Source organism: Anas platyrhynchos, chromosome 16 (genome assembly GCF_047663525.1).
Source record: "Anas platyrhynchos isolate ZD024472 breed Pekin duck chromosome 16, IASCAAS_PekinDuck_T2T, whole genome shotgun sequence".
In the NCBI taxonomy this organism is placed as follows: domain Eukaryota; kingdom Metazoa; phylum Chordata; class Aves; order Anseriformes; family Anatidae; genus Anas; species Anas platyrhynchos.
In genome coordinates, this window is record NC_092602.1 from 12,505,826 (window position 1) to 12,527,345 (window position 21,520).

General features: G+C 39.1%; 1 protein-coding gene across 12 annotated transcripts in view; it reads left to right on the forward strand.

Annotated features, from left to right (window-relative positions):
- The window catches only part of GALNT9 (polypeptide N-acetylgalactosaminyltransferase 9), a 429,083-nt gene that overhangs the window by 402,809 nt on the left and 4,754 nt on the right, over positions 1-21,520 (forward strand). For all 12 annotated transcript variants that reach the window (XM_072024316.1, XM_038187419.2, XM_038187422.2 and 9 more), the window contains 4 exons: positions 7,071-7,256; positions 10,710-10,847; positions 13,532-13,627; positions 20,922-21,089. In XM_072024316.1, coding sequence (XP_071880417.1) covers positions 7,071-7,256; positions 10,710-10,847; positions 13,532-13,627; positions 20,922-21,089 — 588 coding nt within the window. The remainder of the gene's footprint in view (positions 1-7,070; positions 7,257-10,709; positions 10,848-13,531; positions 13,628-20,921; positions 21,090-21,520) is intronic.

The following is a 21,520-nucleotide window of genomic DNA, read 5'->3' on the forward strand; positions in this document are numbered from 1 at the left end:
TTTCCTGTAGCTTTGTGTACACGTGGACTTTATTTTACGCAGTGATGTTAAAGGAGCTGAGAAGGGCCTGGCAGTATCAGTTGTGAATTTACCACCTGACTTGTGCATCCTCCTGCCCTTCAGGCATTGCATCTTTTGCCAGAAAATACTTTTTTTTTTTTTTCACCTTGAGGAGCCAGAACGTGAGCACTCTGTCTGATCTCCTCATTTGGGTGGTTTGTCGTCGTGCAAGGCATCCTCATCTTCAGGCTGTTTGTACTCTGAAAAGGGCTGTGAGCCCACTGGCATCCTTCATATTTAATGGGCAGATGTGGGGGGCATTTCCAGCTGGTAAATTAAAGCAAAAATACTCCGGTGGAAAAGGCTGTGTTTTGATAGTTTCTAAATCAGATCAAATATATTTTTTAATGTTGTTGAAAGATTGGGTTTTGCTATTTTTGCAACAAAGGTGTGGGTGTTTTTATTTAAACTGACCTTACGGTTTGGAGTATGTTTATATTTTAAAAATAAAAAAATAAAATAATTTTAAAAAAAAAGCTTTTAACACAGAACATCTCAAAAACATCACTGGTTCAATTTAAACAGAACATTTTGGGATAATTGGGGGCGGAGGGTTAGAGGTGACAAAGTGTCTGTGTTTCAGCTAGTGAAAATATTTAAGATTTATGTTATTCTTGACAATTTAGGTCAGCAAAATTTCTGAAACATTTGAAAATTCTTTCATGATTCTTTCATGATAGGAAAATCCTTTCCAGTCCAGCCGCAGGTGTGTGGGGGTAGTCTGGAAGCCTATCTTTGATAGGCTTTGCTTTGAAAAATGAAAAAAACCTGAGATCGCTGACTTCTAAGAATTCCCATGTTGGTATATCATAAACCAGGGATATCTGCGCTGTTTTAAAAACTCCTTCCATCTCATCTGTTGGCTTCATGCAGAAGAGAAGATCTGAAATCTGAAAGGTTATTTCTCTGTAGCGGTGCTCAGGTAGAGTTCAGAACTGTTTTTATGAAATATCGGGGTCCAGTTCCAGCATAAGAGTTCCCTTTTAGGATGTGCTGAACGTCCAGCTCTGAAGCGCTGCCCCTGGCAGAAACCACTGTAGAAATGCCAGGTGACAATCTGCTGGGCAAACAGAAAATGAAGGGACCTGCTGCCACGTGTACATTGTGGAGCTGATTCTTGGCATTTTCTCACTGCTGGAAGATGTAGGCAGTGATTATACCTTTCAGCAAAGGACCGCCGAAGGTGCTGCAGGTTTCTGGAAAAGGATAAAACACCAAGCTGCTGTGACACCATTGCCAGTTGTATGGTACTGGTCCCCTCTGGTGCTGCCTCCAGAGAGTGTGCTAACAATGAAGCCTCAGATTATTCCAAATCTCATTAACTGCTTGATTTTAGGGAAAGTTCTTAGAGATCATGGTCTGTCTTTCCAATTCAAGTTTTCTAAACTCAGAGAATTAACTGTGTCCTCATACCAATCCAACTTTATTTTTTACCTTTTAATTTTGAGAACATTTCTGCTAAATTAAATATCCTTGTGCAGTTGGCTTAGTGGAGTGAAATAACGTCATATGTAACCTTCTGTAGCTATACTGAAAGAAGCAATGAATAACCTCTACCATTAATTGCTTGTAGTTTGCACTTACCTTGTCTCCTAAAAGCACACACAGGAATGGCCACAGAATATTGGAATTTTGTTGCCATTTTTGGAAGTAATGAGTCATTAGTTGGTAAACACACATTTTCATAAAAATAAATAAGTAGAATATGTATTTATATATAGAATAGAATATTTATTTATATATATATATATATAAATGGCTGAAGGTAACGTGGGGTTCTTTTCAGTTTACAGGGGACTAACTCCAAGGAGAGTTAGAGCCCTCCCTGCAATCAGTGAGGGCCTTGTAGATGGCTCAGCTGAGCATTAAACCCCGTGGTGGTGGTGAGCTCTGACATCCGCCGGGCAGACGTGGCACTAGGGCAAATGTCTGACATGCAGGGCTGCCAGCTGTGCCAGCACTGTGCTCTCTGTGTATTGCCATGACTGATTGTCCCAGCAGTCCCTCAGCTGTACATCCTGCGTCAATGGTGACCAGGCTGCCAGGCTTTTGGGTGTGTGGGGTTTTTTTTGTTTGTTTTTTGTTTGTTTGTTTGTTTGTTTTTGTGTTGTTGTTGTTGTTTTTTATTTGAAACTGTTTTGTGACCAAAAGGGCCAATCGTTTTGAAGGAATTTTACATTGCACTTTCTCACCTCCTACTTTCATTCCCAAAATGCCTGGTTTTTATCAAAAGTGTTTTTCTCCCTTTTTTTTTTTTTCTTTCCTCTTTGCCCTTCCTTTTTTTGGATGTCGTTAAATTTTTTTTAAATATTTTGAATGAAGTTATTTTAAGAACTTTTCTGAGTTTTTCGGAAGCTGATTTTTTTTTTTTAATCTCACAAAAAGTTATACTTTGGACCATCATCAGGAAGTAAAAATGGAAAAATCTACTTTCTCAGAAAGTTTCTTCTTGTTTGGCAACAATTCAGACATAGGGATCTATTAGCCTTTTAAAATCATGTTCCTGACCTTCATTTGCAGAACTTTGGTGATACATAGCTTTAGGTCATGGTAAACAAGTTACGGTCTCATCTTGGTTTTTCTTTGACAAATACAATATAATTTCTGACTATTTTATTTTATAATGTACAATATAGGTATAGTACAATGCTTATATTGTAGGACAGCCATATCTCAGGTGCACAGGAATAGCTAATAATTAGCGTAGGTAAATCATTGTAGCACAAACCACAAACATTATCATTCCATGTGTAATTCATCCCTGATGTGGGTACTTATTCTTCTTAATACTTAATATGTCTGTTTATAGAAAAGTTGATTGAGATAATTAGCAGTAAAAATGCTAAGGTAACACAGCTATGGTAACATTTATATTGCTATCAATTTTGTTTATAGCAGCCTAAAGAGCAATGCTGAAATTAACTACAATTAGCAAATAAATTGAGTGTCTCTTGGAATTACTTGATCATGTCTTAAAATGTTGCACAGTGTGATGCTCGTGGAGGAAAAGCCAAATCCCTGGGCTGCGGCAGCTGCACTGAGCAGAGAAGCACACGAAGTAGAAGCCCGTTTGCGTCTCTGCTCTTGCTGCTCATCAGCTGGAGCTGTTGCCCTGTTCCTGGGGCATCTTCTGAGCCTGTATCTACCTTACTTTCAGTGCAGCCTCTGCTGTTTGCCTAGAATAAAGGTTTGATGAGTGCAATGCCAGAAACAAAGCTTACTGTTAGGGATTTGCCTCTCCTTGGGGATCAAAAGGCTGAGTTTCCCTTTCAGTGATGCTGCACCCCTGTAGGGAGAGGCTGAGAGAGACCGTTTGACTCCCACATTCTCAGTAAATGAACCTTGAAACGCATACATGTAATTAATGTTGTCAAGTCAATATTAGAGTTAGGGAGTACTCTTACCACAGAAGATAGCCAAAGATATGTCTCTCATAGCCAAAGTTTGTCTCTGATTGCCTAAAATGTGATTCGGGGGATTTGGGCATCATTTTATGCTCATGGATAAAAATAAATTCCCTTTGCTGCTTTACCTGGCTCTCACCACCAGTCGGGTAGGAGTGAAGCTCTCATATGTAACCATCTCTCCCATAGATGTTTTTGTTTCAAAAATGCGTCATATCAAAAGGTAGAAAGAAAAGCTCAGGTCTACATTATTGATGCCAGAGGCATCAGGCTTGGACTTTTGGGCAGCTGCGAAGATGAGATCCTGATCATCTGTAAGCTGAGCGTTTCACTGAGGATTAGTGGTTACCTCAGGTGTGGGTTTGAAGTGTCTGCAGGTTTGCTTCACACAGTAAAGCACTTTAAGAACTCTGTTTGATAAATGTTATATAAATGCGTGTCATTATTTTTTGACATAATTTCTCAATTAGATGTGGAGAGAAATGGGTTAATATTGTTAAAAATGGGTTGTTCAATACAGTTTGGGGAATGAAAAGAGCAGGAGAATCAACCAGTTTCAGGGGCAGCTGCCAACTCACCTCTCTCTCATCTGTTTTACACAGTAAAACCTTCTCTACCCTTTCATCTTTCATGATATTTCAAAGACTTCTTTTAGTCAGAGCAGACAGGCAATGGCTTTCCGAATCATGCATGTCTTTCAATTCCATAACCAGCAGGGTAGCGCTCCTCATCCTCTTGATTAAGACACAAGACCTGAGCCTTCACCTAAATCTTATGTGACTACTGTAAACTACCAAGATCTTGGCCGGTTTTGGGTGCATGTATGTGGTTGTACTACTGAAACTCTTTTATTTTGTGTGAGATAAATCATTGGGATTGAAAGGGAGAGGAGAAAAGCTTTGCTCTTTACTTAACTGTGCACTGAAATGGATGAGGCGACAGTCACGTCCATGCCCCACTGAACGGCAGCCAACCTCAGGGAGTGAAACAGGAGACCTCCTTTGGCTGGAAATGACCCGTAGTCAAGCAGCTGTGGTGTTCATCTGGAATGCAGATAAATGGTGGCACAACGATGTCCGCCTGGTGTAACACAGGTATCTAACGGCCTCCTCGCCCCATGTGCTTTATCTTCAGTTCTCTTTCTCTGGCATTGGACATCACATCCTTACCAGGGAAATGCCTCCCACTTGTGCTAAAAGAGAAGTTAGGCATCCCCAGGAAAAAGAAGCAGTTATCCAGGGTGAATGAGCATCGTCACAGGAGGCAGAGTTTCCTTGAATATTTCCTAGCTGTCTCCTTTGATAGAGGCTGTTTCCTTCCTTTTCTCTCTTTAACATATTTTCTCCTTAAAGAGCAAAATGGGGCTGGAAGGTACAGGAAAGACGTGGCTGAATGTAAATGTAAGCAATCCAGCCGGCTGCAGATGGGGTGGTCGCACCACAGTGCAAATTCACGCTGCCTGCTGAGCACCACAGGTCCTGGCTGACAGTGGGAGCATTATCTGGCCTGAGGCTGCTGCTGCTGTCTTTTTTATTTCTCCTCCCTGTTTTCTTCAAAGCCAGGTGTCTGAGTTCCCTGTGGATTTCATATGGGGAGAATTAATCACTAGTAAATAACTATTTGTGTTGAATTTACAGATGAGCTAAACTGTTTCCTTTAATGTTGCAGTTTAGTACCTTTTCCTTTTCAGGTTTGCATGAGCACCAGCATTTGAAGGTAATAAATCCATTGCTCAGATAATGTATTTGCCCTTGGTACCAAAATACATAAATAAAAATTACAAGGTCATTAACCATATCAAGAGAAAGAAAAATGTGCTGTGCATTAAATAGCTGACTGCCAGGATGGGTTGGGCAAAAGGAGTATACTGAAGTGTACTGCTCATCTACCCTTCTGATCATGAAAATAAATTATTTTATTTCTTTTTCTTAGCACTTTCCCTTTGCACTGGAAACCCTCAGCATATGCCAGTCCAAATTTATGAACAGTGTGTTTTTTGGCGTATTTCATTTATCAAATGCAAATTCCTGTGGCCAATGATTGACTACAGGACTGCTCAGAAAGCAGCAAATAAGTATCATCTAACAATGTATTTAAAAAAAAAAAAAAAACACAAACTGGAGGAGATGATTTTATCTGCCACTTCCCAAGCAATTTATCTTTTTCCCTGAGAAGGCAGGTTAGCTGCAGTACTGCCCCAGGGTTTTGTTCTGGAGTACATTTGGTCTGGAAATGAGCTCTTATGCTGAGTAAAAGGCAGCCTTGTAAAACAGGGGATCATTTCTTATATTTTAATATCTTTTATTTATTTCAGCTAGGCAATAGTACTAGGTGCAGACCTGAGGGCATTGAACCACAAACATCACTGACCCTGCGTGACGCCAAACCTCACCAATTCTTAGAGACAGCTTCTCTGTGTTTCCCACCATGGGGGTCAATAATCAACAAGAAAAAACTACCCCATGTTTGTACAGCAGTGTCCAGAAAGGCAGTACAGTCTCCACTTGGCCACTTTTATCTGTCCTCTTCAACCTGGGGGTAGCTGCACCAGGGAGGTTTCTCCCCGCCTGGGAAGGAGAGCAAGAAGCCAGCCTCACTGTTGCATTGTTGCATGCTCCTCTTCAAAGCTGAGAGCCAGGCATCACAAAGCACAGGGTAGGCAATATGTTTGCTGTCCTCACGTCCACTGCCAAGTGTGGCAGTGACCTCTGCTGCTAAATTGACACATTTAGGTTAATGGTTTTACCACAACATCCTGTGCTGATGCTCATGTCATATTCTTGGATAAAGTTTCCATGGGACATCCTGTGCTAATGTGGTAAGTCAGAGCGTGTTTCTTATTGAGGAAGGCAGGGCAAAGTGTGTGTGTGAAGGAGAACTGTTGTGCTGAAAAGCAGTGAAGCCTGGAGGGGCTAGATTAGAATAATAATTATAACCGTCTCACAATCCAAGTCTGTTTCTATAATGAGGACGTAAGTATGTTTCCATGCTTCTATCTGTTGGTGTTGTGCATGTAGATAATGTTTCCTTTTCCTTCCTAAAGTCAATGTTCAAATCCTGTCATAAAAGGCTGTGGGGTGGAATAGGTTACCTAAGATGCTAATGTATGCTAAGTATGTAACATTAGGTTTTTATGGCAGTCACATTTAAGATGTTGACAGTTTGTTAGTTGGTTTGGAGAGCTGATACAGTAACCCTCATACAGGAGCAAACACAGCCAGGTGATACAAATGATTTTTGTTGAATTTTCACTAACGAGAACAAGGTTAAACTAGTCTGTATGGTACAGGTTACCACCTTGCAATTTGTCTTCTTCCTAATGGTTCCAAGAACAGTGACGTTATGGGGAAGGACTTGGGTATTTATGACAACTACATCTTTGTACCTAACACAGCCAGCAGTATTCACCCCTTGTACTCATTTTCGTCAATTCAGGGCAGGAAGGGTTTCACCCTCACAGCAGGTAAGTCAGGCAGTCGTTATTCAGTAGTACCCATCTCCAACTAGAGAACACTGTATATACATCATCTTAAAAGAAGCAGTCACATCACCTTAAAAAAAATAAAATAAAAAATCATTCAGTTGACTTTCCTCAAACTCTCCCAGGTCTGGCAATGTGGAGGAAGCATGGAGGTGTTACCCTGTTCTCGTGTGGCACACATCGAACGCACAAAGAAACCCTACAACAACGACATCGATTACTATGCAAAGCGCAACGCCCTGCGGGCTGCTGAGGTCTGGATGGATGACTTCAAGTCGCATGTTTACATGGCGTGGAACATCCCCATGGCAGTAAGTACAGGCCACGCTGTCTCCTGAACAAAGGCAGAAGTGTGGATACTTGTTCCTACTTAGCTCTTAGAGGTGAAGGATATTGCTGCAATCATATACAGCACTCAAAAAACTGAAGGAAGAGTTCTGAGCTGGTGAATGCTCAGTACAGAGCTCTGTCATAAACTTGCTTCCTCTGTGTAAGTTTTGTTGTATGCTCAGGAGCAGTGACACAGACTTATAATTTAACTGGAGCACGATGTTTCAGGTTTATGCACTTCCTCAGAAGAAGTCATTAATTTAGGATGCCATTAAACTTGGAGGTGTTCATATGCTACAGTGGTGAGGACTGGAGAATTGTCCATAAATAAATATCATGATTCATCATGAGGCTCAGTGAACCTCACCAGCATAAAAAACAAAGTATGTGATAAAAGAATCACACGTTAACTAGCTTTATTGTCTACTGGCTGAGAGTGGCAATGTGGATGCATCCTGCTTCTTGCTGTGTGTATGAATTCTAGATTGTACGTGGGGACCTCTAGTAATCTATGTAATCTAAATATTATATAAACTGTACTTGATTCTGTAAGTATATCACATGCTGCACCTCCACTGAGCATAATTCTTCAAGAGAAGAGATACGTGTTATATCACAGTCAGGTGGAAGCTGATTGCTGTTGTATCCTTCAGTGGTATTTGTATCCAAATTATTCATGTAGAGGGGCATAGGGAGAGCAGCTGAAGGGAAGCATACTCTGTTCTGTGACTAGTGATAACTTAACTAAAAAGTTAACCCTTATATGAGGGATTTGGCCAAAGATGATTGGTTTGAAGTAAATGGAAGTAGGCAATGCTCCTACCTGAGCAGGAAAGTATGCCAGTCCAGCCGTGTCTTTGTGAACATTCACAGTTACCACCCAGAGTCCAACAAAGTGGTGGGAGTCTTGGCAAAGACTTCACCAGATTTAGTTTTGTCCTAAATACCTACTTGTGCTCTGATACCTAGGTAATATATCAAATCCAATTTTTGTTAATTTCTGTTGTGTTTTTAAAAACATATATATATCTAAAGGAGCAATTTTTCTCTTTTTCTGTACGTGATGCCTGAATATGTTAGATACTCAGAGACTTGAGTTTTACTTACTGTTGTTCAGTATTGGACATTCTGTATTGTGCTGAAAGGTAGATCTCTGAAGGTGTGTTTTGGTTGCTACTTCCGGCATGACAGGTAATTGCAGAGAATTATTTTCCCTTAACAAGGCAATACTGCCTAACTTCTTTCCCACACAAGACTTCCAGGGTAGTAGAAGGAAGACAAAGAAGTGTTCATTTAAGCTTTTAGGGACATTTTGGCCCTGTCTGCATCCATTTGAACAAATGGTAAGTTTCTAACAGGAAGATGAAAAAGAAGTAGTCTTGGTAAATATGTTTACTTGATGCTTTCTGCAAACAAATTCTGAGAATAGAAAATACATTTAAATAAGCATTTACACCAAAACATGATTTCCTTTAATCTCTCTGAGATTTCTTATTGATGCAGTTTTATGCACTGCACTATACAACAGTGCTTTAAAAAAATAGGCACATCTACGTTAAATGGCATAAAATCAGCAGAAATATTGAACATTAAAATTTACTTTCCATAAAATAAACTGATTGATAAAATGTACAACATAAAAATAACCCCATTAGCTCTCAGGAAAAGGAAGCTAGCATGTTACTGTTCATAGTTATTCTACTGTAGTATTCAATCTCAATGATTCAAGTATTTTACTGGTCTAAGCCATAAGAAAAACCTTCTACAAGAGAACTAAAAACCTTCCTGCCTGGCTAAAAAGAATGTCCCTGCATACTAAATCCTGCGGGCATCTCATTTCTGAACCATCACACAGTAACCCAGACTTGATGACTTCAGCTAGTACAGAAGTAAGCACAGCATTTTCATAGCTGCTCAATTTGCTGCTCTTGTGATTTGTAGAAATAGCCCAGTAAAAAAGGTGTTGTATTCCCTCATTGTGGAATAGGGATGAAGGGAGGCGAGTAAAATACATGTGTTGCAGCATACCAAAACCCATCCAAATTAACCATTTCATAGCTCACACCATCTTTTCCACATTTGGCTCCCTTCTAAGTTACTGAGGATCTGTGCATAATGTGTATCCTGATTTGCGGATGATCATTGGACATATCAGAAAAGTTGTGTTCCCACACCCCCTCTACATCAACAGGTCAGCATAGCTTTCCTGCAGTTTATCTGTAGTTTTGTACACCCCTACTTATGATCTATTCCTCGTTAATTTTTATTATAAAGAAATCTTATATTGAATGATTTCTTGTACTGAGTGCTTCTGAGAATTGCTGTCCTTCCATGTAGCCCAAAGTAGAATGTAAATTAACATTCATTTGAATGGATGCTACGTAGAGAGCTCATGACAAAGTACGCATCAGCAAGCAGCAGTGAGCACAGCAATCTCTTTATGTGGCAAATGGAAAAACCTGTTCAGTATTACACTTGTATTCTCTCCTGAAAACAAGGCATCTGTTGGGGATTCTAATAAACCCCAAGCTAAGATTTCCTGCTGTCTTGTAACCCTGCATTAGACATAATTTGTAAAACACACATTTCCTCCAGAAAGATTTCTGTATGAGGCACTTAAGATAGATCCCCAGTTTCAGTCCATTTGATTCTTATAATGCTGGAAAAACAAATTAGATGAGGTAAGTTCTTGTCTTGAAGTTGAACTATGATAATTTATGCTGGCTTACATCTAGACAATAACTGACCTGGCCTTTCTGAAATGGCTGGTTTTGATCGTATTGATTTGATTCTTCCAGCCTATGTTTTTCCTGGAACTTTTTATTCAAACATGAATTAAATTCTGAAATAGAATTGCAAAAGTTTTGAGTTTAACTACATTTTATAGCTTAAGTCTGCAAACGAGCACCGGTTCCTATAAAAATTGAATGTTGGTCTATGCAAATGCTTAATGGAGCTTAATGACTTTTTGAGCAACTCTGCCTCAAAGTTTTAACAGGTCTGTTTTGTTCTCATTTACATTAGCAAATAGCCAGGACTGTTACTAGAGTAAACCATGATCAAGCTGCTGTCTCTTAGATCAGAATTAGAGCCAAAATCCTGATGAATCTGGAAGCAAAGGAGTACAGGTTTGATTGCAAACACTTAGAATTGCTGTATTTTCACAACATTCATACTGGTTTTTTAGTTAGATTTATGTTTTGTTTGGGACTATTTTTTTTTTTTGCTTGTTTGTTATCCTTTTTCCACTGACTTTCATTAATATTTATTGTCTACTCTCAGCAGCAGCTGTTTGATGAGCTGCTACTTACAAAAGAGCAAGTACAGAGGGAAATGCAGCTTGGTATACAATTGAACTCCAATTTGGTTTCGGTAAAGAAAACAACTGTAAAGTCAATGTGGTGACATTTCTTTATTCTCTTTCCACTTTGTAGAACCCAGGAGTTGATTTTGGAGATGTTTCTGAAAGAATAGCTCTACGACAGAGACTGCAGTGCCGGAGTTTTAAGTGGTACTTGGAGAACGTCTATCCTGAAATGAGGGTTTATAATAATACAGTCACTTATGGAGAGGTACTGTATGTCTTTGAAAATACATCATGGCTGCATTACAGAAATCCTTTCATCTTAGTGGTGGGTATCAGGATGTACAGAGCAATTTCAAGTCAGCATGGTAGTAGCAACACAAATGCTCTCACCTACTTTTAATCAACGCTGGGAAGTGTGGCTTTGAGAAGCATTGTCCCTCCCATTGGGGTGTATCAGATGAAGTCATTCTCACTAACAATAATGTGCAACCACCTTGGCTTTCATTTTAAAATAGAGCAGCTCTGAGAACATGAATTTGAGGTCATTTTTTCCCAAATAGGATGCCACAGACATGAACAAAACATCAGTAGTCAAGAGAGCTGAAATAATTGCTGCTGATAAGAACTGTTAAATTTACTGAATTATTTTTAGTAAAGAAACCCATTTCAGGTTTTGCCAAACTTATTTGAACGATTATATTCACTTTGTTAACTCATTTCTGCAAATCCTCCTTGTTAGCGATAAAAAAAAAATAAAAAAAATGTTCTTGTTCAGATGAAGTTGAGGCTACCATTTGGCATGTCTTTATCATAAAAAGGAGTCAGAGAAAAAAAAGTCTGCTTTGTGCTCAGAATCTGGATTTTCATTTCCACCTGTACATCAGTAATGAGTAAGACCCTAGAACACCTACTCAGATAGCTGAATGAACAGGTTAGTTGACCCTAATAAAATGCAGAATCCAAACGTGTTGGAAATGTGTAGATGTTTTGGTTCATCTCAGCTTTCTGGATCATTTCTTTCTTTTCTGTTAACCAATCAAAAATGCCATGTATGCTTGATCCAAATCTTTAAAGCAGTCAGATTTGCCTTCTGTATTATTTTTTTAGTCTGTCATATGCCTGTAGGGTAAAAGTGCTATAGGTTACATCTGTTAAATGGGGCAAAGTTTTAGGACAGCTCCTGTTGCGTAACGTTTTTAAGGTTCTGTTTTAATTGTCTGCTTGAACTACAATTAAATCCAAATGCAATAAATTTTAACACAAGACAACTTAATGGACATTCCTCCTTTCTGTTCCAGTTGATTGACTTCATATAAAAATAAGTCAGGCACTTCAGATATTGATATAAAGTGCAAGTTTTATTGCATCCTAATATAACTATCCCTGGCAGTAACCAACGAAAGACATTTAGTAAATTCAACAGGGGCTATTAGTAACTGTCAGCTCTAAAAATGCTGTTAACTGAGAAGCACATCGGCAGTACTGCCAATGTTGTGTCAATTATAGCAGACGGTTAGAAAGCTGGGCTCTAAAAAGAAGTTTGTTTCTGTTGAGTGGTTGCATAACAAAGTTATTGAGTCCAACAGGAAGTTCAGCGATGCAGGTATGTATTCATTAGACTGTATAATAAAATGGAGCCATACAAGCTTTTCAGCTAGTATAAATTGGCATAGTTCCCTTCCTGTCTTACGTGGCCATAATGGAAGAAAAAAAAAAAAAAAAAAAAAAAAAAAGGATGCTTCATCCTAAATTATATCAAGCTTGCTATTAAATGTTTTCTCTTATGGCTATTTTTCCAGAGAAAAAGGTTTCTGAATTTTAAAGAGTTTAAGGAAAATAGATGTATCGAGTAGACATGAAACAGAATGAAACAATAGTAAAAATATATTTCCTAGTGACTCAATTCACATTTTTAAAGCTGTCATAAAGCTGTCTTCATGTTCTTTAGCCTCTATAGTACCTGAGTCATAAAATAAACTTCCTGAAATTTAACTGCTAGTGAACCCCCTTATCCCATCAGATCGCCTGCTATGTTCATACACTATAATATAAAGGATTATTTACTGATTTTTTCTGACACTTCATGAAGCAACTATTTCTGTGTTATTACAGTGGCCAGACAAATTGCTCACAGTCTAAACTAAAACTGACCTGTTGACTGTTCCAAAATGTGCATCTAAATAATTTCTTGTTTAAGAAACCTGTAAAATTTTTGTGTCCAAAATGTGTGTAATACTTCTAGCCTGAAGAGGAAGAAAGGTTTGTAATTTCATGAGAGCTCCAACACAGTTTTATAGATCTGTCTGCTTGTCTGGGAGGATGCATGAATTTTTGACTTGGTTGGTTCACTGAACCCAATCTGTAAACACACTGAAAGCACTCCAGTGCTGCTTATCCTTGCTGTATTCTTTCACAATAATGTATGTCATTTCTGTACATGGCAAGGTACTATAGTCTGAATTCAAATAAAATTGTTTCTTTTTTTTGTTTGTTTTTATATACAAAATACAAGCAAGTAAAAGTTTGCAAAAGCCAACACAGTGGCAGGGTAGTTCTAATACTGTTTGGTGAAGTCACATTTCCAGCACAGAGCATCAAAATTTATTTCTACACTAGGGTAATCTGGAGCAAAACTTGGCCTGGGTTTCTTAGTGTGAATTTAATGGGGTTTTGACCCCTAAGTGATTGATGAAAATAAAACTCTGACCCAAGTTAATAATTTTATAAAGACAGCAGGTCAACCAAATAAGCTGTCTTTTCTTGGAGCAACTGTATTATTGGAGTCCTGACATACATGAAGAATAAGAACATGTTTCTCAGAGAAAATGAGAACGGTTTTATCTGTTATTTGTGTCAGTAGTTGTACTGTAACTAAGTGATGGCTAGATTGGACTTGCATCTTACAGAATAACATCTAATACAACTGTTTTCCTTCTGATTTGGTTATAGGTACGTAACAGCAAAGCTAGTGGCTACTGCTTAGATCAGGGAGCTGAAGAGGATGACAAAGCAATCCTTTATCCATGCCATGGGATGTCCTCTCAGGTAAATAATTAAAATCCAGTAATTAATAGGAAACCTCAAGAAACTTCAAGAAATTTTCAGTTTGGCAGTATACCTCTGTGTTGCAAAGAAAAAATATTTGGCCTTATTGTAGTCTTTTTGGGTTCCCTTTCCCAGGTAGTTCAACGTGGGAATCTATACATTAAAGATGCTAATAAAGAAAACAGAAGAATCATAATTTGTTTTAGTAATGAGGAGATCCACTGACAAATAACAAATTCAGACAGTCTGAGCAAGCACCTCTTCTCATTATGACCTGACTTATTCTAGGAATAGTACCTTTTTATATTTATTGTTGATTGATTCACTTGTTGTAGGCTCCTGTCAGAAGTGCTTTAGCAATACTCTGATGTGTTTCCCTGACTAGGCAGAAAGTTAATCACATATTTAACATCAACTTTGAAGCGAATTGAGAATATGTTTTTAAGTCAATACTTCTCTGAAATGGAACACTTTCTTTTTTGTCAGTCCCTCTGCGTATTATTTTCTTACAGATGTCTGGTGATTGCAAAATGACATCTTTCCATTCTTTATAGTGATGTAATTTTTCTTTTTATTTTTTTTATATTTTTTTCCAATACTAGTGGGATATTATTTAGTTCTAGGATTTGAGCTTCTTCTGAAATGTAATTTTGGTTCCATTTGAAGTACCATCTGAATCAAAACTACATTAATGAACATTCTCATGCGTAAATAAACTCTGACCTTACCACAGATTTAACAATTATCTGAAGTTCACCCATACGTATGTTGGTTTGGAGTCCTGGCTCACACATCACCATGGAGGCATAACAGGAGTTGTGAAATATAAATATTGCCTATTGTCCTTAATTGCAAGCTGGTGAAGAGTCAAACCTCATTAGAGCAAAGTGGTTAGACAGTAATTCCTACTGACAAAATGTCCACCCTTAGCAGAATCATTATGGGACACTTGCCTGATGCTTTCATAGCAAAGACAGAAGGAACAGCCTATGAGTAAGGTAACAAAATTATGTTGCTTAATTAGATGTAAATGAGTTTTCCAAGAAGACTCTAGTTAGAGATGTCAAAGCACTCAGAGTTCACTCTCTTGCTCCATTCTAATTCTGACCAGAAGGCTGCAAATTTAAGTCTTTCTCAAAAGTCCCTTTGCAACATCTAATCATCTATTATCATGCTAGCATTGAGAGGAATAATGAAGTAGATTATTCTGACTAATTCATTTTGCAGCTTAAGTGCTTAACCTACTAGTTTGCCTCCATGGCTCCTGTTTTATAGCATATGTTTTGACTTATAGAAGAAGAAAGTAGATGAGGGCATACAAGGTACTGTAAATTTATTTGAAAGGAGGTATGATGTGTTCAGCTTCTTCTGACTCTTTCCTTTCTTAAAATCTGGGGGCCTAAAGTAGCTCACCTCTCAGAGAACATCTAGCATTGACCAATTTCTTTCATCCCTTTCCAGCTGGCTTTCAGCTTGCTTCAGGAAAAGCTTAAGGAACGGATTATTTTTCTTTCAGTAAGAAGCAATTACATTGCCTAGTAAATGATGCCTTTGGAATTTGGGACCCCTAGAGTAGACACTAGGAAGCTCTCCTCAGGTTTAAATAACAATACACAAGGTATGTGTATTTTGAAGAGTGTTCTCCAAAATTTTGACATTGGGTATTGACCAATTAAATCTCTTCTGGCTCACTTCTGCTATTGGTCTCCAGTATCCTATCAATTTAAAATTCCCAAAAGATCCTGAATGCTGTTTTTAGACTTGAAACTGCAGCCATGAGCTACAACCCTCCTGTACTTGCATCTTATAAAAGCATAGAAAGAGAAAGTCATTATTCCCAAATCCTTCAAAGCATTCCCTGCATGTAAGAATTATAAAAGTATGGGAAAGGCAAGAAGTTATTCTACCAAATCATCCTGCAGCACTTTCAATTTCCTTTTTTTTTTAAATAAAATTAAAAAAAAATAATAAAAAATGTTTTCACTCTGTAAGAAACACCAGGCAGAAGTCAAAGTTGATGTTAGATAAAAACAGTTGAGTATTTCACAGACAGGTATAGGTTGGAGTCACTCGGATGCAGCCAAGTTAATTAATGATTACACAGCTGGAAAAGTTCTATCATCTCACCAGAATTTACAAAATTAATTCAGTAGGAAAACCACAGCTGCACAAACCCTAATCAAGGATATTCAAGCATATAGCATGAAAGGTGTTGACAGCGAGCTTTTTAATATATTAAATAAACATTTTTAAGCCCCTCTCATAATCAGCCTGGATGAGCGTGGTTGTCTGTTATATTTAACTTTCAGTTTCTGACATTTTTCATAACAAGTATAGGGCATAAGAGACCCCTGCTGCGTTGAAATTTACGTTAGTTGTACGTGCCTAGAGAAGTGCTTGGTGTGTTCTAGTGGTTTGAAAACTGCCCGCTATTCACATACAGTCTTGTTTTTAATACTCTTCAATTCTGACAAGCAAATAAGCATGGATTTTAGTATGCCCATGGTTTCACTGAAACCAACAGAAGTCAGTCAGGTGTATAGAAAAAGCTGGGTTAGGCATAAGATTACTGTTCATTCTGTGTTATGATGCTCTTTTCTTCTGCTTCTTACCCTTCCATTTTCCTTGAATACTGCACACCTCTGAATGGTGTTGTCATGCAATACTACTGAAAAAAGAAAACCATTCCAGTTACTGCTCCGTGAACAAAATGCCCTTCCCTATGTGTATTCCTGAGATCAAGTTTTTACCACCATAAATCACATCTTTTCAACTGAAATCAGCTTTTAAATTACTTTACTCTGACTGGGATAACTCCTTTATGGATATCCTTGAATGTGCTTAGCCTGAGTTTACATCAATTTAGCTTCTTGAATTTGATTCATGTTAAAATGGTATAAGCCAACGGTTAGGAATATCCAAACAAGTTTTTTCATCCATCTAAGTTTATTTCAAAATTCACTTTACAGAGAAGTAGTGTCATTTTTATATTTATTCATGGGATCTGAAATTTGAGTCAAATCCCTTTCAGGGAAAAAAAGGATTTGCAAATGCTGCTGGGAGGGCATTGGGAAACACCATCCACAGCCAGGAAAATATTCATTAAAAAAAAAAAAAAAAGGAGTATATTGGGAGTCTTGAAGCACCTTGTTTCTGCATGTGGCTTGGATATACAATCATCTGTAATAGCCATTGGGTCTATAGCTCTGTACAATACCCTTTTATTTTAAAAACAGCTTAAAGAAATGAAAAAAAGTGCAAACCCCAAAGTTGGAATCTGTTGTTCTGGAAACTTCTTACGCTGGTTATAGCGTACACACAGAGTTTTGAACCATCTGAGAGCAATTATACAGCCTCGGTGGAAGTATTCACCGTCTCAGAGTCTGTCTTAAGCGCTGTGATGTGGAGCTGATTATACGGTAGGTGAAAGAAGAGAACTTAACAAAATGGCATCTGGGGACAGAAGGGCTGGTGAGCGGCCTCCTTCTCCACCCTCCTCTCCTCCCTCTCACACCCAGAGAAAGCGGAGGCATGGCAGCCCTGGGAGCAAGAACTCCCCCAGCGCTGAGATCAAGCAGAAAGAAGGGAGATCTCCATGTTCAGCTTCCCGGAGCTCAAAGCTACACAAACAGATGGAATAAAAGGACATGAAAGGCCTCACTTAAGCTGTCGCCTGAGGGCCGGTATTTAACACGTTAGTCGGTAGAGCTGCGGTTTCCCAGAGTTGCAGGCTGGAGAGCACGTCTGATCGTCTGATCGCTTACAGCAGGGTGGGTGAGAAGGAAATTTCTTCACTTACAGGGAGCAGTGGATGACATTCCTTAACAAACCTGTGTGTTTGGTAGCTGTTTTCCTTGTGATCTGCTTGTCTTGTGCTGACAAGTGCTCTGGACGTTCAGGATGGTTCAGACTCCGATATAGCTCACTGTTTCAATTTGTGTCATCCTCCAGCTCACCTTAACCTGCAGGGCTGAAAGATTGTTCAAAGGTTTTCTTTTGCTTGGAGAACAGGAATAAGAGAGAGAGGTTAAGTTCAATGTGGAAATCTACTGCATCCATCTACTGCATTTCCTACAAAGTTAACTGTTGATTTGTACTTTTTTTTCACTTGACTAGAAATCAACAGGGATGGATTCTTTGAAGTCGGATCTTTCAATTACAAGCTGACATTTACCTATCAGATTGATGCTCCTGGAGGATCACCTTCCGTAGGCATCACTGCTTACTGGTTTTTAATCGGATATGCTGGCTTTGGTAAACAAGCTTTGACACCTCTTCCATTCTGCTCAGATTTCAGAAAATTGAAAGAAAAAATACCCTACAGGGATAGAATCAGGATTAGAACTTGGAGTATTTAACACAGCACTTAGTTTCAGTGTCATCTTTGTGGATCCTTCAGTTCTTCTGAGGTAAAAGGAAGCCAAGGTCCATCCTCACATGCGGCGTAAAAAAGCATTTCTGTTCTGTAGCTTGCAATGTGTGGAAATGTTGAGGAATGTGTGGAAGTCTAAGGCTTTCAGCTCACCAAGATTTGCACTGAATGTTTTTGTTTGTTTGTTTGTTTGTTTTTTAATGGGATTGGATATCCCTTAATAAAGGGGACTTTGCCATTTTGTCTTGGCTGACTAGCAATGGATCGGGCATGATGAATCATGCCCACAGTTCTAATGCAAATGCAGAGGTTGTTATTTCTTTTTCAATATGGTAGTGGCTCTTGAGATTGAATTTGAACACAGCAGGTGTAATTTTCACTATTTCATTGACTCTCTTCCTGTTTTCTAGACTACGGTGATAAGCAACTTACTTTAATGCTTATTTTATTTGCACAGTTTATATTGTCTCTATGAAGTGATGATACCAAGTCTTTGGAGGGTGGCATTATTAATCATATAATAGTATTTTGAACCTTAATTTCAGGTCTGCTTTTGCAGAAACACACACTAAAACTTTACTACATAATGTGGTTTGAAATGAGATAGTGGTTTGCATGGGGTTTTTTAGAATTTTCTTTTATTTTAGGATGACGGTAAGGTTTTATGACTGTTGGAACTCTCAGAAGAAAGTACAGATTCAGGAAAACTAAGTCCATGATAGTCTGTTTGTTTTATCATTGTACAGATATCAGTTTCCTGCACAAAGCCATCTTTTATTCTCCTGAGCTGTCACACAACTGCCACTTTCAATACTGAAGATAGTTGAGTAGAGTTATTGTTTCTGTTTGGGCCTTAGAAGTGGAAGACATGCTAGTTTCTGCTTTGACAGGCTTCTTTATAACACCGCCTTTCCCAAGTGCGTGGTTACTGTGATGTGGAGCACATCCAGTTCTGACTGCTGAGATTCTAAGGACAAAGAATGTTGCACACCACTTTAATATCTGTATATAAAATGTTGCTTGTTCTAAACCAGAGAAGGAAAACCGATCTGTCAGAGCAGGTAGCCTGTTATAAACGGTGGTTCTGATTATCTAGATGAGGCAGAGCCAATGAGGTTGCTAGCAGGTGTTTTTAGACCTGGAGATGTATAATAAAGATGGCAAGATGAACACATTTCCTAGCGAGTGTAATTTTCAGCAGTGCCCGCAGTTCATTTGAACTCTGCTGAGTAATCAGTGGATATTAGAAGCGTGAAATACACAGGCAGGTTTTACTTAAAAGCAAGTCCATTTGTCAGAGCCAGCAGTCCATTTGTATTTTGAAACATTTTGCTTCCTTGAGCTTCTTTTATATGTCCCTGGTATCCTTATGGAGAAAGGAGAAGAAAAAGGAAGTATTAGAGAGTATAGAGAGTGCCTCAACCAATGACATTGTGCATGTCAAGAAGATTCCTCCTGTAGTTATCCCTCTGCTTTCTCTGATGCAGGCTCTGTCCTAACTCTGCACCTCCCAGGGCTGCTCTGAACACAAGCAGCAGGTGGCAGAAATGAACACGTACTCGGTATGTGCCAAAGGGCAGCTGGTCTGGCACTGAGCAGACAGTGCTCTTCTTACAACCAGAAAGATATGATTATTCACAGCATGGTTCTTGTGAGGTTAACAAGGATGCGTGTAGAAAGCTAGATTCTAATCCAAGGGTTTTTGATTGACTCTTAATGATATCTCATGCACTGGTCAGTGGTGTCTGTTGAATGGCAGGCATTTTTGACCTGCCTTCCCTTTCTAATTCCAGCCATTTAAGAGCAGTAAGACAAGATGGACAGTGAATTTCCAGGGTGATAATTACATTTCTTCAGTGGCTTGGATCTTCACCCTGCAGCACCAAGCCTCACACCACACCAGCCATGTAGCTGACTCTGTTTTGCAGTCTTTGGGTGCTGCATTTGACTACTTCTAGGGTAAGAAGAGCAAAACACCATGCTGGTGGAACGACTCTGGATTTAAACACAGAAGCAAGAAGTAGCTACCTCTGGCTGACAAGACTGATTGGAGGGGCATTCTAGGCATTCTACTGTACTATGTCTGCACTAAACAGAGCCCTTCTGAATGCTTTTTAGGGGGGCAGTTATCCATAGATAAGGAAAACGAGGAGAAATGTTGTGTTTCTTGTGCTGTGAATGACTTGAGGCAGGTGAAATGATCGCTTAAAATAGAACAAATATAACAATTACATGCCCTTTGTAAAAATTAACACCACTAATTGTGTTGTACATGTTAAACTAATAGTGCCTGCTAAAACTTTTTCATTAAAAAATACATAAATGATCCAAAATAATAAATGGCTGTTACCTGAAGCATATTTCCAGCCAGTAGCATTTACCACCTCACCAAATTTCAGAACAGTTAAGGTTCATGCAAAACTGAAATATCAGAATGTGATTCTTTATTATGTAGGCCTGAAGGATATTTCAGCAAATTTATTTCCCTCATTATTTTTTTTTCCTCTCGCATTTTTGGATACCGGATTTTTTCAGTAACATTTATTTACAAAACCTAATTAGGGCTGCTGCTATCAATAGCCTCTAACAGAGCTCTTAAGACCAACCCGCATGGCAAATTGACATTGTGTCCTTGCTGCATCAATTCCTGCTGAGTGGGTATGATCTGCATATTGATTACTTCTTTTTCTTGATTGCCCTTCTGCCCAAAATATTGGGTGGGGAGCACGAGTGTGAAAGCAGGGAATACTGCGTCCTATACTGCATCCTACTACAAGTTTCCCCCGGAAGGTCCCATGGGTACCAGGACAGCCGCCTGGCAGCAGGACAGTTGTGCTTGGGCAGGAGGTGGCAGCGGGCTCTGTGTCCCCAGGCCGGGGCACAGGGCTGGGATGAATGCCTCTCCTCCTTTCTCTTCCCCAGCTGGTCCGCTACAGCTCAGAAGGCGTCCTGCAGCTGGGGCCGCTGGGCTCCACGGCCTTTCTGCCTGACTCCAAATGCCTTGTCGACGACGGGAAGGGCAGGACACCGACCCTGAAGAAGTGCGAAGACGTCCTGAGGCCAGCACAGAGGTTCTGGGATTTCACACAGGTACAGAATAGCTCAGGGAGCCATGCAGAGAGGAGCTGGGGAGAAATAGTGGCTTGGAGAATGTTGAATGAAAATCAAGGAGGTTTTTAAAGGGATGTTCTAGGAATGCCCCGATGCTTTCTCAGATTCCCCACACACACTTTTTCTAGGAAATCTCTGATTTATTTCCTAGAAATCTCCACTTACAACGTCTAGAAATAGTCTGATACGCCTTCCAGGCATTCCTCCCACCATGTGTTTTCCAGAAATGTTCTTACATTATCTCTAGGCATTTTGGGCTGTGTTTTCTAGGAATATCCTCTTACCTTTTTTATTAATCCTGTCCTTTACTCTTTGAGGGACACATGCATACAGCTTTTGTGATCTTGTTGTGCTGTTGAGAGATTTTCTGATTTAGTTATTCTTTATATAAAGATTTTTCCAGGCATTTT